The 19,589-nt window shown below is 33.9% G+C and overlaps 1 protein-coding gene and 1 long non-coding RNA gene across 2 annotated transcripts; one reads left to right on the forward strand and one right to left on the reverse strand.

Annotated features, from left to right (window-relative positions):
* Positions 1–1,940: 1,940 nt before the first annotated feature.
* On the reverse strand, positions 1,941–9,263 carry LOC135845544 (uncharacterized). The gene is made up of 13 exons (XM_065364166.1): positions 8,933–9,263; positions 8,135–8,470; positions 7,803–8,039; positions 6,539–6,723; positions 6,218–6,388; positions 5,950–6,146; positions 5,714–5,866; positions 5,483–5,626; positions 3,684–3,780; positions 3,361–3,535; positions 2,996–3,114; positions 2,731–2,859; positions 1,941–2,635 (listed from the first exon to the last, which is right to left on the reverse strand). The coding sequence occupies exons 1-13, from the start codon at positions 9,018–9,020 to the stop codon at positions 2,243–2,245; spliced, it is 2,424 nt and encodes an 807-aa protein (XP_065220238.1). The 5' UTR covers positions 9,021–9,263; the 3' UTR covers positions 1,941–2,242.
* Positions 9,264–9,312: 49 nt separating this feature from the next.
* LOC135845545 (uncharacterized) lies at positions 9,313–18,867 on the forward strand. Its single transcript, XR_010558772.1, has 2 exons — positions 9,313–9,567; positions 18,368–18,867. It is a non-coding gene; the product is annotated as an uncharacterized LOC135845545 (long non-coding RNA).
* The last annotated feature ends 722 nt before the right edge of the window (positions 18,868–19,589 follow it).

The following is a 19,589-nucleotide window of genomic DNA, read 5'->3' on the forward strand; positions in this document are numbered from 1 at the left end:
ATATTACCTGAAGTTTCCTATCATAAAACTGTGAGCAGGTACATATTAGTCAGTGATACGCTGGCATTAAGCGAGCAGGTATAGATTGAGGCAAAAGCTAGCTGAGATATGCGAGAATATTGCTTGAACTTTCTTGGCATAGAATTGCAAGCAAGTATCCATCAGTGATACGCTAGCATCAGGCAAGCATGTATGAAGTGAAGTAAAAGCTAGCTGAGATATGCGAGAATATTGTTTGAACTGTCCTAGCATAGAATTGCGAGCAAGTATCCGCTAGTAATACGCTAGCATAAGGCGAGCAAGTTAAAGTGAAGTAAAAGCTAGCTGAGAGTCGCTGGAAAACAGCTCGAAAATTGCTAGAATTGAATTTGCTAGCGAAAAACTGCAAGAAAATCGCTTACTTTTAGCGAGATAATTATTGCTGGCCACAAAAAGCGAGTAAATTGCTAGCAACTTATCAAAACGCGAATAAAACGCTAGCTTTTTGCTAGCATGTGGTCAACTGGGGAGATTCATGATTTTTGTGAAAGGGAAATTTCAGAAAACCAAGTGGATATGTCTGCTTTGAACATTGTGTTCATTTTCGTTTTTGAAATTTAATTTTATAAATTTAGAAAACTCGGAGACAACAAATTTTTTTGAGAATGGATGCTGGCATTGTTCCTTGATTTTGACTTTCTTCTGTCACAAAATGATGACAATAAGCGCTCACATTCTTAGTGTTTAAAATTTTCATCTCTTTCCCAAGTTTTTTTTGTCATTTTTAGAAAAACATTTTATTCTGTCCTCAAATAAATAAAAATTCATCATCAACTTTTTTTTCAACTAAAAAAAAAAGTTTCTCAACTTTTTAAAACTGTCATTTATGCAAGTATTTTCAATTTTCTGTGTTTTTTTTCAACTTTTTGGAATGTTTTAATTTTTGTATTTCATTTACATGTACCTATACCTATATATTTTTGAATTTTAGATTGGAGTGTTTAATTTCCCAAACACCTGTGTGAAAGTTATGAATGACTTGGATAAGGCAAACAAGAGGGGGAAGTTGAAAAAAAATACATTTTTCCCGACCATTTCTTTTTCAAAATTTACTTTTTTGAAAATTTTGAAGTAGGTAGGATTTCTTTCTGATGACCCTACTCATACAGATGATGTCATTAAATTTCTACATTCCACAAAATTATGCAAAAAAAATTTAAAACCCAGATAGCCCATTTCACTATATTGATTAATTATTACGTATGTACCATAGTCTTCTGTTTTTCATAAGATCGAGCCTCGAGCCAAAGTCTCTGAATATGGCTCATGAAATAAAATAGATAATAATAATTAAGTTATAAAAAAAAGGTACCTTTTGAAAACTACCTAGGCACCTACTTACCTGAAAAAATGAATTTCAATTTTTTAAGAATTTTAGAGTTGAAATTACAATATTAGTCTTTAATTTTCAACTCTTTTTTCCACCAAATAGGTATTTGTAGTTTTAGCATACCCAAATGAGTAGCAAATACTCACATTGAGTATTCAGTACAAATATATCCGATTCATGTGTAATAAGTACCTACCTATGTAAAAAAAAGTTGAATTCTAGATCCATATCTGCAATAACCAAACTGAAAATTTGGCGGATGCGAAGATCAGATCCAAATTTGATTTTTAAAGCTTTTTTGTCAATTGGTTGGACTGTAGTTAACCTATACCTAAGCCTACATGCTCTCAAAATTCCAATTAGGTATTTATTAGCTCTGGCTCTTGATCACATAGGTATTATCAAGAAGTCATATTTTCTGTCCATCTCAAAAAGTTATTCCAAGAGATTAGAACAGAAATGTCGATTTTTTGTTTGTGCACTTTCTCTGTCAATTTCCAGTCTATAGGAACATTTCAGAAAAGTTGAGTTTCATCTCTCAGTAACAAACTTTAAAATTACATAAAACGGATACTCGAAAACAGTTTATTCAAAGAAGATGAAAAAATATACGTAGAAAAGAGTGAAGAACACATTTTAAAAAAAGAACTCAAAGCATTTACATAGTTCCAATATTACTCACAAAATAAAACAAGAAGAAAGATGGAACGTTGAAAAACACAAGCAGAATACCTTATGTAATCCATATCACATACCTAATGGCGGTGGTGTTTAACATGAAACTAAATCTACAAGATTTCTTAGTATCAGCTGGCCATTAATCGAGAGGAAATAAGTAGGTAGGTATAGCATTTCTTATCACAGAATCATCTTTTATCGCATAAAAAGGTCGAAATGTTCTCTTAATTTAGCCTTTTTTGAACTCCCTTTTAACCAAACATTACATTTCTCGATCGTCCGGACTTCACATAAAAATTCATGATCAAAATTCACGCTAGTTTTAGCCATTACGTTTACTTTAGCATATGCTCGAATGTAATCTTCTTCTTTGATTATTAGTGGATCTCTAAAGCGTGCCATATTTGCATAACTAATATAAAACATTGCGCCATCCGAGTAATTTACAAACGAAGGAAAAGCTTGGTCTCTTTTGCCTGTCTTGTTAATAAAGTCCTTGTACGCAAGATACGTAACTTGTACACCATCACTTTCGTATACGATTGCTTTTTCCTTCTTTTCATTCAGCATATCGGTTGCATTCTTGGTCTGTAAAGTGAACCATAGTAGGTAAGCAAATTTATAATGACTACCATTTTCAAGAATCTATTTCAATGTTAAGAACATTTATATAAATAATTTACCGGATAGCCGTGTTTCTTGTAAGAGTTTACAAAACATTCTGTAAAATTATCTTTATTCCCAGTCGCGTCCATAGGAATACCCAAATAAACTGATTTTACGAGCTGCTTGTTCTCTGCATCTTTGTTAAGCTATGACAGAATCAACCAAGCATTACAATTATCAGTACACATCTTACGTTAGTTACAAGCACCTATGGTACCTACTCAAATGAAATGGAGCGCAACTTAAAACAAAATAGTTATGTATTTAATTACTTATACCTACCTTGCTAACGACAGATTGAGATAATGCAGATCCGATGTTTGATCCGAAACCTCCAAAATTCAAAAACGCTGATCTGTCCGTTGATAAAAACATGTCTTGCAAAGCATTCACCGACAAGTCTGTAAAACAAGAAAAGTAAAAATGAGTATACTTGGACATGCTTTTCTGAAATATCGTCACGAATAATACAGGTCGTCTTGTTTCATACCCAGGTGCATTAGCATTTTAAACTCCCCCTGACGTTAGATTAGATAGACATCTTTTACAAGTATGTAAGTACCTATCTTAGAGTAGGTATGTAAGTAAAAATGCATATGTACTCAAGTGGCCGTATTTTGATATACAAAATCAATGAAACGACTTACAAACGGAATTTACATCTCTGTCATAGTGCATAAATTGTTCTCCAAACATAAACTTGTACGCTTGTATTGGTATATCAAAGCCATCTGTTAAGCGGAATCTTTTTGCGGCACGATCCATCACAAATTTCCTAACGATTTCTAATGATTTGCGGTAAGACGCTGCATCCAGCTGCAACTGTAATGTGAAAATCAAAATAATTATCAATGGCAGGTCAAAAATTTGAAAGAAAAGAAACCAATTAAATAATGTAAATTAACATTAATAGCGACGTGAATCGTTCATGTGAAATTGTGAAAGAAAAGATAATATAACATCTACTTACGCCAGAATAGAAATCTGTTATGTCTTTTTCAATGCTTAGATCTCCGTGAAGAGGTGTATAGTATTTGAAGGTCTCTATGATTGTATAGAGTTTATCCCTAAAATTAATCATAGGTACTTTATGAATATTTTCATGTGCAAATGCACAAGTTTATATGTATGTAAATTACTAGTCGCGAAGCGGCTCCACCTCCGTACTCGTTCCTAGGGCATCGCCCTCAGAACTCGCTTCTGGGGGCTGCGCCCCCAAACCCCCCTTTCGCTCTCCCTTTTCTCTCTCAAGAGAAATTGATATTTTGGAATAGTAGTTACAATAGCAGGACTGTCTTGTCATGGTGCTCCTACATGACGAACAAAAAAGTTCTGAGTTGAGCAGAACTACCTTGAATTTTTGGTCTGTAAAAATTTTTGTCAAAACTAAATTTTTGTAATTTTTTGATTTTTGTGTTGTGAGGAGAATTTTAAAAAAAAAATCGGTGTTGCGCTAAAATGCAAGTATGAACAATGTACTTCCATAATAATTATGATGAGTGATGACATTTCTAAAAAATCTCATGTTCAAAAATTTTCATATCGCCTTGAAAATTTTTACTACCTTGGTACACAGTGAGACACCTATTTATAATGGTTTGGACGGTTCAAAAAAAAAGATCGAAAAATCGGCACTATTTCGGCAAAAGTCATGTCAGAAACGGTAGATAAGGTAATAAAAGGTGAACGAGTCTCCGGAAAGCAGCTCATATGGTATACTCGTATACAGAGCTTCATTCGATTTCCCTTCAGTTTTGACGATACAGATATACATTATACAATCATTTTTTTTATGTACTAATTATGTACCTAAGGGTACAATAAATATTTTTCAAATGTATTTAATCATTTTACGTTGAGAAAAGAAAAAAAAATCGCCTCTCAGTGTGTACCACGTCTAGTACATAGTGAGACATTTTTGAAAATTTTTATTTTGGCAATGGAAAAAAATTTTCAAGTCAAATTTAAAAAAAAAATACTCTTTAATGTAGAACAAAAATCTCTTTCAAATGATATACTTATGAAAAAAATTGGTCCACAATTGTCCATTATGAAGCCAAAACAATTTTAACTGTCTCACTGTGTACCACCCTCCCCTATATAAACTGAAAAATTTTGAATTAAAAATGTTTTATAACATAACTACACGTCATAAGGAAGATTTTAAAACAAAAATGAGAAAAATCGGTCCAGTTTTCATAAATTTAGAGAAGAGGGCCCAAAAATTGGTTTTTGGGGCACATCTCCTCCTGTATGGGACCACATTGGTTCAAATTTTGGGATTCGGTTCAAAATGAAATTTGAAAGAAAACGTAAGTATTTCCAAAATTTTTTATGTTGATTTTACCCCCCTTTTTCCCAAATTTGGGACCCTTAAATTGTAAATTTGGGCTTCGCTATATTTTTCGCATCAAGTACCTCGTTGAGGACTTTCTATTAAAATAAAATAAAATAAAATTTTTAGGTATAATTGGGGCCGAATGAGAGCCTGGTGAATTTTTCTTGCTTGTAGCTGTATACTATAGAAAATATCTAGCATATTGAAGAAACAGATAATTTTTTTCATTATAATTAGGTACCCATTTTGTGACTGAAAAATGGCACAATTAAAAAGGATCAATTGTAGGCGTAGGTATCTAGTCTGAGTGTAACTGTAGGTTAATAAGCTATTCTACGGTAAGGCCTCAGTGTCTGCTATTAGTACAAAAAAAAACAAAAAACAAAAACAAAACGTAATCCTGTAGTTGTACATTGCCTATACCCACTCACTTTTTCGGCTCTTCCACGCCTGATTTCTTTACGAGATATCTCATTGAAGTTTTTGAAAATTCGACAATTTGATTTATAAGATCGATCTTTTTTGGATCGACATAGTTTTTAATGTATGCATAATCCATCGCTTTTTTGAATAAGCTGAAATAAAATGAAAACGTTTCAGAAATAACGACATTTAAGGTAAAAAAGTTGAATATAGTTTTCAAAACTTATCAACTTAGTTACCTGACTGTTTTTGAAGAACAAAACAAAGCCTTATAACGTTCAATGGGTTCAGTTGTACCAAATCGTTCTTTAATCCATCCCTCAAGTGCTTGTTCTGAAATATCCAATAAATTATCTGCCAACGCGTGCCGTATCAAGTACGTCAGAAAAGATCTGTAAGCCATAATAGCAATAAACCTGATTTGTGGGAAAATCTCTCCATCGCTTTATAGTTAAGTATGGGCGTTTAAACTCACTCTTTATTATTGGTTACAATGTGCGAGTTCAATGCAGCCCTCAGGCATGGCACACATTCCACCCTGACTCTTTGATCATCATGAATCATCGACGGTGAAAAAGTTTTGCGAATTATCTCTACCAATGGATAATTATCCACCAGCATTGCTAATGATTGAATCGTAGTTTCTTGTGGCTCGTATATATATTTGTAAGCCTGATGAATGGAAATCTGTTTAGAATTTAAAATGATCATCCATTGTGAGTAGATGAGTGGATATTACGTACTTCAGCAATCTGTCCTTCTTCTTCTTCCCATCTGGGTCGAATGTATTTTTCATAATTGGCTGCATTTTTCTCTTTTTTCAACGCGTTTTCTAATTCTTTCTTGTCTGCGCGTAATGATGTTGTATCCAATGGCCATCCGTAGAAATTGTCCTCATGTGACGGTTTTCTTATCTAGGTCAAATGAAAATTTAAATACTCGTAGATCTAAATTTATTTCATTGGAAAATAATGTTCAGTGCCCATTTTTAAGGGGAACAATATATTGACTAAATATGGTACTACTATGAGACCAGTTACCAGGAGGTAGGACTAGATGCTTACATATACATATCTTTGAGATTCTTTCTTTGTAACCATATCGATTACGAACAAAGATTTCGGAAGATATCCATTATCGAGTGCAGTTTCATAAAAACTTTTCAGTACAGCTTTACTATCTGGTAAGTTATTGCGAAGTGCTTCAAATTTTGAAATCAGTTCTTGAATTTCATTGGAATCGCCGGGCTCTGTCAAATACAGTTTCAAACATTGGAATTGTATGATTAAGTGTAAAACATACAAGTAGGTACAGGAGTTTCAAAATAATATGAAATACCTAGATACATGTACCTACTTATGTTAGATTATTTTGGCCCATGTAACCACTAAGACCAACGTGACGCTCAAATGTCAAGGGTCGAACTCAATACATTATTTTAGAAATTGACTTTATTCCCTTATTCTACATCACTTTACTTACTCTTTTTGTGGAAAATTGAGATAAGAATTAGTCAGACCATTTCCGCCATTTACAAAAAATTCCAAAAAAATTTGTAGGTAAACTAACTTTGGCGCGGAGGAAAATTTGATTCTGAAATCTTGAGTAACGCAGCTAGCCCTTTCAGTGAGCCAAATTTCAGCTCGGTTAGAGTTACTGATGTGTTATAAGAAAGGTTCCCTTCTGAGGAAAAGTACACTAGCTTTTTTATCATTTTCTTTAACAAGCTATGTAGTTAGCATATCTCCTTCAATTATTACGCTAAAAATGTACAAATAATCATTTTTTTTTTTTTTTTTTTTGGTAAAAATTCAAATTCCTATAAAAAATTTTCTTTACACATTTTTTCGGGTCTTCAAAACTGGAGAAGGTACATAGCCATAGGTACATCAGTTTTTTTTTAAAGTTTTACATCTTCGTTTCAAATATGTATTCAAATCAATTCAACTCTATCAGTTTTGAGGTTACTAAAAATGTGCAAAAATAACTTTTTTCATAAGGAATTCAATTTCTCACAAGAAGGTTCTCAGCAAAAATTCGGTTCCTTCAAAATTTAAGGCAGCAATATTCCAGCTCAAATAGAAAAAGAGAGGAAATTGCACTTTTCCTACTTTTTTTACTGTAGAAAGTTACGTTTCTTGCAGGATAGATGGCAAGTTGGTAATATGTACCATTTTTATACATATGATCTTCAAATTTGTATTTAAATGACGTCAACTTGAAAAATTAAATTTTAGGTCCACTAGGATACCAGAAAAAAAAGTTCATTTGAAGTGCAATACGAAGAAAGTGTAACATGCGAATGAGCATGAAAAAATTATCACTTACTTTTTTCATTACATTGGTTATACAGTTGTTTGGCCAACTTCAGTGGTGCAATGTCCTCTGCTGTTTCGGGTTTGCCGAGTATATCATTATACTTTTTTTCAATCATTGTTTTCGTCAATACTATATTATCATCGGTTTCCATGCTTGGAGTTGACTCGTTTTCTTCACCACATGCGAAAAAGTAAAAATCGTTGCAGGGTTTCAACGCTCTTCTGACTGTTCGATTCAATATTTTTTCTGAAGGTGAATGCGGAAAGTTAACCAATGAAATCATTATAGTAAAAGAAATGAAGTACCTTTTGGTAGGTATATACACAAGGTGCTTTTCTTACCAGGATCTATTTTCACCTGCGGGTCTGGAAACCATGGTTTATAGTGTGGAGGTGGTGTTGGAAACGGTGGACTCGTTGTAGGCCCTGGTGGTGGCGTAGGACCTGGAGGTGGAGGACTTATTGTAGGCCCTGGCGGTGGCTTAGGACCTGGCGGCCGTGTCGGAGGACTTATTGTAGGCCCTGGCGGTGGCTTAGGACCTGGCGGCCGTGTCGGAGGACTTATTGTAGGCCCTGGCGGTGGCGTAGGACCTGGCGGCCGTGTCGGAGGACTTATTGTCGGCCTTGTCGGTTTAGTGGTGGGGCGGACTGTGGTTGTATTTTGAGAATGCTTGCTCTCTAAATAAACATATGAAATTGTGTAAGTACTTACATATATTTTAAAATCGAGTTTTTCCTGCAAACAATTGAGCCAGTCTGAGTATTGAACAGTTGATAAACTCGGCGTTGCGATCGCAAAAAAATTCATTGGGTGATTTGGCAACTCCGTATCGAATTGAACAAAAATTGCGTGATGGATCATTGATTTTTCAAAATTTACACAGCGATGACTAGTATCAACCGGAGCTCTGGGTGATTTTTTGCTAGAGATAAGAGAGGTTTGAAATTTTACAAATTGGCGTCGATGTCGTAAAAATAAAATAAATTACCTATACCTATCCATTGCATTAAATTTGAAATCTTGAAAAAGTGGGTATACCGCACCTATTTTACTACGGATGCAAGTTGAGTTCAACTGTTCGATAATCAGAGTTCTAAACTTAATAAGCAATAGTAGAAAAATAATCACGTAAATCTTACCACGCCATATCATTAATCCACTAAATGAAACCGTAGTGAGAAACATCGCAACGACGGCTATATTCAACAATAAAGCAGGAATCAACATGATGCGATTTTACATATAAATTTCACTTAAAAACACACCAGATCCGCTTATTTTCTAACACCGCTTTGGCCTATTGAGAGTAAGGTGCGATCTCGAATGAAAATGTGCGGAGGAAATAACTATTCCCTCATTTACTTGTAGGAAAAATAAACCAATGAAAATTGTACGATACGATTATTACATTTGGAAATTGAAATTTATTTTTTATTAATTAGGTACCTACTGACCTAATGAAATTCTGGGCAGTTTATATTTATTTTCATTTATTTATAGACCTACTTGCATAGGTATAGTATGCAGGAAAATTTAAACGTATTTATAAAGTAAAATTAGGTAAGCATAGGAAACCTCGTATATTTCTTCATTTTTCATTTTACATACCTGTAGCTTGTGAAATTTCATCGAAGCATTTCTTCCACTCCAGTCAATGGCATTGAATGCGAGTGGCATATTGTTCATTATATGAAGTTAATACAGGTCTACCTACCTTGAGAGTATAATAATTTTTTCATCGTGAAAATCAGGATGGAAGAGTACAGCTCAATAAGTACGTATACCTATCTATCTGATAATACCTCAATAATTGTTTTTTCAACTCTTCAAAATGATTTATTTCATAGTTTTGATAGATGTGAAAATTCAAATGCCTCAGAGAGTAAATTGAAATGGGATATAATCACTCTGTAATACCTGACGTGCGTTGATAAAATTAGTTGTACCTACGTATGTTTAAAAATTATCAAAATTTTTCTCTATCCTAACGCTTTGAAACATGATTTAGACCCCGAATTTTGATCTAACGAAAAAGTCATTCAATCAGCAGAAAAATTTTGGATTCGTAAACAATTTTTCGAATTACCTATTATAAAATTTGAATTAAAGTGGAACGTCTATATTTTGAAAAATTATACCTAGAGGAAGAACCGTTATCTTATTCTCATGAAGACAGAGTGTCGCCAGGAGAACAAACTAGGGTTCCATAAGGAATTTTGAGATGGAAAGTTGAAAATCGGTATACCTACTGTAGAGGGATACGTGACTACGTGAGGTTTAAATAAAAATAAGATAATAAGATATGCACGTAGTTTAGATATACCACCTAATATTTATATGAGCTAGCCATGATAATTGTACAGTTGAATTAATAAAACAATTGCCGAAACGTATTCGAGTCGTTTTTTTGTTATTACATATGTGGCGCCTAGCTACGGGCTTGAAAGAAAATCAAGTATTCGCGTTTGTAGATATGTACGTTTAAATTTCGCGTAGTAAAGAAAAAGTTACACGTAATTATCGTTGGCATAGTACCTAAACATGTTAAAAATGCGCGATTAAGCGAAAAAAAAAAATAATAATAACTGTACGAAATCGAAAGTGTATAATTGTGACCTGCATTCGCGACAGCCAGTAACGAGTTCAAAACCAAAGCAACATGTCGAGAATTTAAACAGCAATTGACCAAAGACAACCTATCCAATGAAAAGCGAAACCGAAAAAGAAGCCAGAAAAATTTTCCGAAGATTAATGGGTGAAATTCAAACCAAATCCGTCAGAGTGTCCAAAGAAAACCTATCCAATGAAAAGCCAAACCAATAAAAAGCCAGAAAAATTCTCCGAAGATTAATGGATGAAATTCAAACCAAATTCGTCAGAGTGTCCTGGATTTACGACCTACCAAAAGAAACTATCTCGCAGTTAATCAACCAAAATTTCCCAGAAGAAGAAGTATCCGATGATGATTTATTAGAAACCCTCAGGAAGAAATTGGTATCGTTAGTGCGGTTAGAAGTAAATTTAGAATTAGCACTAAAACTACAAAATAAGTATAGTGTAGAACATAAGCCACTAGCATTGGAAGGGCTTGACGAGATAAAATTGAGGAGGTTAGAAAGAGGTAAAGAGGAGTTTAAAAAGAGTGAAGAGGAAAAGAAAAAAAAAGAAGGGGAAGAGAGAAAAATAATTGAAGAACAGAAAAGAATAGCAGAGCAGAAAAAAATTGAACAAGAAGCTGAAAAGAAACGAAAAGAAGAGGAGGAAAAACTGAAAAGAGAAAATCAAGAAAGTGAAGAAAGTGACGACGAAATGGGTGAAACGAAAATTGAGATTGCTAAGTTCTCAGGAAAAAGTGGAGAATTTGATGGGTTTATGAAAAAATTTGAAATTGTGAGCAAAGTAAGAAAATGGTTAGATGCAGAAATGGTATTGAGATTTCCGTTATACCTAGAAGGATATGCCTTTCAGTACTATATTACAGAGTGTGAAAAAGAAACAGAATTTGAGGCTATCAAGACGAAAATGGAGAACAGATTTAAAGTATCAAAATTAATCAGGGAAGACCAGTTATTTTCGAGAGAACAAGGAGAGAATGAAGAAGCCATGAAATTCTTAACGGAGATAGCAAGTGAAGGTAAAGAGTTGAAAATGGAGGACAGTGCAATCTGTAGAATCGTATTGAGAGGACTGAAGAAAGAAATAATTGAGAAGATAGGTATGTTTGATAATACGTCAATAGAGAAATTGGAAGAGAACATACGACGATACGAATATGAGAGTAAAATAATTAGCAAGAAAAAGGATGATTTGTCAGAAAAAGTGAAGCTCCTTGAGGCTGAAATTAAGAAAATGAAAGCAGCAAAGGAAGACGAAGAACTAATCAAAGAGCTAGGATTGGCTGTTCATGAAAAGAAAGTGTGTGAATGTAGGTGTAATAAGAATGATAAAGGAAATTACTCAGGTGGAAGACAAGATAACCGTAATTACCAAAGGAATAATAAATATTGCAAGATCTGTAGAAGAAATGGTCACCACACCAACGACTGTTGGTATAATGACAAAAATAAAACCCCTATTAACGAAAAAAGAAATGATAATAGGTATTGTGATAATTGTAAAAAACCAGGGCATGAAACTGACAAGTGTTGGTATAAACCAAAAAACTAGGTGAGGGGGAGTCTCGGCTCCCCGACCCCAAAAGTGTAGAAAAACCAGAGCAAATCTTTCTCGTGAAAATTGCAAATTTAAAACTACCAGTACGTATAAAAATAAACAATAAAGCTATCGAAGGAATTCTTGATACTGGGAGTAATCACACTTTGATCAAATCATCTCTGGTAAATAAAAATGCAGGTCTACAAGAATCAAATTTGGGGTTAGTAGGAGCAGGAGAAGAAACGTTAGAGGTAGAGGGAGTAACTAAAATGCAGATTAAAATAGAAGGGAAAGAGTTCGAGGTCAACGCTCAAGTCATCTCCAATTTATGTGCTGATCTCATCTTAGGAGTGGACTTTATGGAAAAATATGGGACATGTATTGATTTTAAAACTCGTACCATTTCAATAAACGGAGAATTAATATTTAATATTGACGAGAAATGGTTAAATCAAATAAATCACGAACATGTATGTATTGTGAAAAATCAGCACATAGTTTGCAAGGATGACGTGACCATTCCGCCTAATGAAAAAATTGCACTATTAGTAAATACAACTGATGAACAGATAGGGAAAATAACACCACACCAGTACTTTGTAAATAATTCGGGAATCAAGGTTTCAAGTTCGCATAAAATGAATGACCAGACACACGTAATTTGCTTGAAAAATTATACAAACGTTGCAAAGAAAATCCGAAAAAACCAAAAAATAGCAACAGTCAGCGAAACAAGCAATAAGAAAGTGAAACCTAGTGTATACAAGAGTGTGTATGATAATGAGGGAAATGAGATATGTATTTCTGACAAATTAACACCACAACAAAGACAACGAGCTGAAGAGCTAATTAAACGTTACAAACATATATTCACGACAAATCCTCTCAAGTTGAGGAAAGCAAAGGCTGATCCATACAAATTGAAGTTGAAAGATGACGAACCAGTCGTGTTAAAAAGCTATAGATTAGCACCAGTAGAAAGAAAGGCGATTAAGAAAATTATCAACGAATATATAGAAGCAGGTGTATTGAGACGAAGTACGTCAAATTATGCAACTCCTGCATTTGTGAAAAGGAAAAGTAATGGAGAATATAGACTGATTTGCAACTACAAAAAAGTGAACAAAAAATTGATAAAAGATCATAACTCTGTACCTAGGACTGATGATTTATTCATGTGTCTGGGAGGATGCCAATATTTCAACATCATGGATTGCTTTCAGGGCTTTTTTCAAATACCATTGGACCCTGAAAGCTGGCACATAACTGCTATCATAGTGGAGAACCAATTATATGAGTTCACTTGTTTGCCACAGGGACTAGCTAACTCTCCTGCGGCATTTTGCAAAGAAATGAACAGCAAAATGGCTGATATTTTATACGAAGGAACAATCATTTACATGGATGATATATGTAGTTATGGTATAGATTTTGAAACTGCTTATGCGAACCTTGAAAAAACTTTACAAAGACTAGAGAAAATGAACATGAAACTTAAAACTACAAAATGTCGATTTTTTATGGAAGAAGTAGAAATGCTAGGTCATAAAATTTCTCGTAAAGGGATTGAGCCATTAAAAAAGAATGTGGAGGCGGTATTAAACTACCCAAAGCCAAAAACGGTAAGACAAGTAAGAGGATTCAACCAATTGTGCTCATATTATCGAAAATTTGTAAAGAACTTTTCAAAAATAGCCTTACCATTGACAAATTTGACGAGAGGTGATCCAAAAGGGAATGAAAAAGTCGAATGGGGGCCTGATCAGGAAGAGGCATTTCAAGCATTAAAAAAGGCTATCACATCAAAACCAGTGTTGGAAATTTACCATGAGGACAGAGAAACTATCTTGGAGATAGATGCTTCAAAAGTAGCTATTGGAGCAGTGTTATGTCAGGTGAATGAAAGTGGTCAGAAAAAACCGATAGCCTATTTTAGTAAAAAGATGCCTGAAAAGAAGAGAGTGGATTGTGCGTACGACCTGGAATTAACAGCGTTAACGGAGTCAGTTACACACTTTCGAGAGTATCTGTATGGGAAGAAATTTACGGTACTAACGGATCATGATGCCCTAACACATACGTCAAAAATACAAGAACCATCAAAAAGACTTGCAAGGATGATCCTCAAACTATCAGAGTATGACTATGAAATCAAACACATTAGTGGTGTAAAAAATAGCGTACCAGACAGCCTATCGAGAGTAGAAATTGAAGAACATGTAAACAGTGTGAGTGTAGCAAAGAATGTATTGAAAAACCCAGATGTAAAAAATATTATCGAAGAGCAAAAAAATGACAGATTTTGTGTAGGAATAAAAAATGCTCTAGAAAAGAAGCCAGATAGAAATAAATACTCAAAAGAAGAAATAAAAAAGTTCGATAGGTGGAGTCGAAGGTATGAAATAGAGGATGGGTGTCTAAAGTACCGAATTTTTAACCGACAAGAAAAGAAAAAACTAATTGTAATCCCAGAGAATGTGAAGGAAAAGGTTATGCAAGAGGCACACGACAGCCTATTAGGAGGTATACACCAGGGAATACAAAAAGCGTATGGGCGAATCAAGAATCTGTACTACTGGAAGAACATGTATACAAACCTAGAAAAATACATAAAAACGTGTGTATCATGTCAGATGAGAAAAGAGGAGAAAAAGAAAAACGGATTGATGCAACATGTGAAGATTGAAAAATGCAGAGTGATGGGACATTTGATGATTGACTTTATAGGCCCAGTTACAAAAAGTGAAGGTAGGGAGTATATTTTGGTAGGTACAGACGTATGCACAAAATTTGGAATAGCGAAACCAGTGCCAAGGGCAACTGCTGAAAATGTCATCACATTTTTGATGGAAATTGTCACAAGATACGGTTTACCTGAGAAAATTTCAACAGACCGGGGAACACATTTCAAAAACAAGGACTTAAGCGAAGTATGCGAAAAGTTGGGAATAGAACTTGTGCACAGCACAGCATATAGCCCACAATCACAAGGGTCAGTTGAACGTTTCAATGGCACGCTATGTAGAGCACTTGGCCACTACGTAAACGATGACCAAAATAATTGGGCTAGATACGTACCATACGTAACTTATTCGTATAATACAACGCCTATGAGTCAACTAAATGGACTTAGTCCATATTATGTGATGTTTGGGCAAGAACCCAACACCCCATTAAAAAATGGTCTGAAAATTAACAACATTCAAAGAGAAAACAGAAGAATGAAGGAAATTGAAAAATTACAAAAAATTAGGAACGAAATACCTAAATTAATCTACGAAAGTCAAGAAAAGAATAAAATGTATTACGATAGAAAGCATAAATTCGTAGAATTTGAAAAAGGTGATAAAGTATTGATTGAAAATCCATTTAGAGACAAAAAAAAATTCAGTCCAAAATACACAGGTCCGTATGAAGTCATTCAAAAACTCAGTGACGTAAATTATGTGGTGAAAATTCCTCATAGAGGGGGAGAAAAAGAAGAGATCATACACATTAGGAGGATGAAGGAGTTTAGGTCAAGATAAAGACAGTCAGGTCAAATAGACAGGAGAGGTAAAAATCCGAGATTGAGAATTGAAAAATTTCAGTTCAATTAGAATAGGTAAGTTCAATGCCATGGGTGACGGCCGCACCTTAGCTGAGAATTAGATAGGAAAGGTACATGATCGAAATACAAAACAATATAGCAAAGTAAACAAATTGAAGGTAGAAATGTGTATGGTTATGAAAAAGACACGTAAATCAAAACAATAACAAAAACTGAGAGTAGGAAAATATGTACTACAATATCTATGGAAAACGAATACATAAACCATTAATGGTGATAGAGAGCTACGATTAGCAACTCGAAAAGTAATCAATTGTGAAAATTTAATCGTCATAAATTTGTGATTTTAATCGCCATAAATTCGTGATAATTATTTGACAAACGAAAAGTGACAAAGTGCTGTGAGTAGCAACTCATATAGTAGTCAAATTGTGAACATTTAATCGTTATAAAGTCGTGAAATTAATTGTCAAACGAAGAAAAACGTAAAAAAAAATAATGTTCGGGAAAATTATTTTGTGTGCTGGGATCCTACAAGCAGTCCAAGCAATCACTACAGAGATACATAGTGGATTAGTATTCAAAAAACTCGAAAATGCTGTTCTATATGAATCATCAATTCCAATACTCTATGAGATAGACTACCCAATTCCCAGAAAAATAACTGTTCAAACATATCGAAAAAGAACATGCGAGGATCTCACTGGCAATGAAACAGACCTAGGAATGTGTGAAATAATGAAGAAAAACGATGAAATTATCAAAGAAATGGACCACTACTTGAACACTGAATTAGCCAGTCAGCAATTTCGACATGAGAGTGGACACCAGCATGAGCGGAGGAAGCGAGGGGTGCAGTTCTTAGGAGATGCACTAGCATGGTGCTGCAATATAATCACTGAAAAGCAGACGAAACCAATATACCACAATGAAAAAACTTTAACAAAAGGATTTTATCGTCTCAAAAGCCAAGTCATAGAAGAACATGCAGCTCTATTCAATGTAACAACCCAGATAAACCAGTTTATGATGACCACTGAGCAAAGGACAAAACAGTCAGGTGAAGTTATGGAATTATTAAAAAATGTTATGGTGAAAGAAAAGGACAAGACTGATAGGGAAATAATTGATTTAATAAGCATTTTAGGGTCTCTATACAGTATGCTGGAAAATCAGTTTAGCATTAATTTTTTCAAAGAAACAGTAAATCACTGCAAAAAGAACCTAATTCCTCCTGAAATTATCAATAGAAAAACTTTAAAAAAAGATTTGATCAAATTAAATGAAGAATTGAATAAACTAAATAAAGTAACTGCAATAGAAACACATAATATACTCGAATACTATTCATTACCTATAGCACAATGTCAATTCTCGGAAAACCACCTAGCCATCCAAATAAAAATCCCAATTAAAAATAATAATCAAATTTGGAACCTATATAATTTTAAAACTATTCCTTTTACCTATGAAAATAAAGTATGTAAGGTAAATGTAGACGAATTTCTCATAGCTCATGAGGTAAATGAAAATGAGGTAACTAAGGTGAGAAAAGATAACTGTGAAAACAATGACTACTGTTATATGAATAGATACGAAATCACAAGTGGGAATGAGGAGTGTGTCAAAGCCATGTTTAAAAAAGTTGAGAAAGGAAAACTGAACAAAGTATGCGAGTTTGAATGTGTTGAGAAGGAAGAGACAGTCGTTGCAAAGATAGGACCAAGTGAATATGTGTTATCAAACTATAAGGGGGAGATCAAGTTATATAATCCGAGTACGAGAAATCATAAGACTATTATTGGAACGAATGAAGGCAGTTTACGATTGAAAGTTCCGTGCGGATACCAGGTGAGAGAACAACTTGAAGGGAGAGAAAGGACGATCATAAGTGAAGAGATACCATGCAACAAAGAGGTATTGGAAGAAGAGAAGATGGTAGTGCCAGTGCAATGGACAAAATTAGAGGGAGCGAGTGTGGCTATTGAAGGGAGAATAGAATTTGCGAAAATGAATGACATACTAGATAAAAAGTGGAACGAGAGTGTGCCCATTAAATTTAACAAAGAGATCGAGAGAAGGCTAGGGGATGTAAAAATCGAAGAATACCGGGGAAAAGGGGATTTTCTAGTAATTATACTACTTATATGGAACATCCTCTTAACCTTGGGTCTACTAGCTACTACAATCATAGGATTTAAATATGTTATGTACATTAAAAATACGCGAATAAAATTAGATACTGCAATTGAAACCCACAATAATTTATAAGAATGTATATAAAATTACTAAAATAGATAGGTTAAGTATACGTAATGCTGTGAGGACACAGCCTAAAAAAGTACAGGGAATATGTAGAGGGATACGTGACTACGTGAGGTTTAAATAAAAATAAGATAATAAGATATGCACGTAGTTTAGATATACCACCTAATATTTATATGAGCTAGCCATGATAATTGTACAGTTGAATTAATAAAACAATTGCCGAAACGTATTCGAGTCGTTTTTTTGTTATTACACTACTTTACATCTCTTCCAGATTACCACCACCGATTAGGTACGTGGAAACTATACGAGCTCGCTGCAAGTCTTGATTTTTTGGCTACAAACAGGTATTTGAACAATTTTCTGATGAGACGGCGCACAAAACTCAAAATCGATATTTTTGTCCAAATGTTCGTTTTCCCTCCCTCCTTGAAAATTATCGTTTTCAACTGAGGGCATGCCTTTTCCTAAATCGCATTTCATATAATACATATATACGTGGGTACTCGTACACCTAGAAACTTATCAAGTATGTAACATCTACTCGTTTTTTAAATATTCCAGATGTGCAAGATTTTAAATTTTACTATGAATGTTTTAGATTCATGATTCGAAATTCGAATGGATCGAGGTTTTGTGAAGTGTAAATTTTTGAAAACCAAGTAGGTATTTCTGCTTTAAACATTGTGTTCTTTTCGTTTTTGAAATTGAATTTTATGAATTTATCGAAAGGCCCGGGACGAAAATTTTTTTTGAAAATGGATGCTGGCATTGTTCCAAGATTTTGACCTTCTCCTCTCGTCTTGCTTAAAATTATTGTTTTATCACTGTTGAAAGCTATTTTTGTCATTTAAAAAATGGTATTTTATCATACTAGTAAAATGACATATTTTATGCAAACGTGGGAAGAAAACGCGCATTTGATCACTCGAGCGACCAGCGAGAGTGAAAAAAGTAGTGTTTTATTCTACTAGTAGGATAAATAAGTATATTTGTTGAAAAAGTTCAGATTTTTGATATTTCAACCAAGTGTCGTCAAATACCTAGGTAAATAAAAATTGATTGTAAACATATTTTTTCAAATAAAAAAATTTTATTCAATTTTTTCGAACTGTCACTTTCAATTAGGCTACATATTTTCAAGTTTCATGTGTTTTTCTTCAACTCTTTGGAATGTTTTGATTTTTGTATTTCGCTTTATACTTAGGTAAGTAGGTACCTATACTTTTAATGCCAAGGAGATGCATTTTTTGTATTTTATATTGGAGTGTTCAATTTTCCAAACAATTGTGTGAAAGTTATGAATGACTTGAATACGGCGGACAAAAGAGGAAAAATGAGAAAAAAAGTACCCACCCAACTATGTACATTTTTTCAACTATTTTTTTTCAAAATTCAATTTTTTGATTTTTTTTGAAAATTTTGAATCTTTAAGTGCTAAAAACTAAGGGTAGAAGCACCTATTATGGACCACTTTTTTTTTGGAGGATTGCCATTTGAAAACTATAGGGTGTAGAAACCTCCACAAAGGCTTAAATTAAAAATGTGCGAAAAAGGTGAAAACTACACGCGCCTTACCTACCTATCAAAAATACATTTCAGTTTTTTGAAAATTTCAGAGATTAAATTATTACTTAATAGGCATATCACCCTTTCATTCAGACCTCTCCTTTCCACAAATACCTACTTTAAGGATACTGAATTAATTGACGCTGAATATTCCGTAACAATATGTCTGAGTTTTTATAAGAAAATTCGCATTCTAGATCCATATCTATAATAACCAAACTGAAAATTTTCTGAATGCTAAAATGCTTGTCAGA

Source organism: Planococcus citri, chromosome 4, assembly GCF_950023065.1.
Source record: "Planococcus citri chromosome 4, ihPlaCitr1.1, whole genome shotgun sequence".
NCBI classification, from domain to species: domain Eukaryota; kingdom Metazoa; phylum Arthropoda; class Insecta; order Hemiptera; family Pseudococcidae; genus Planococcus; species Planococcus citri.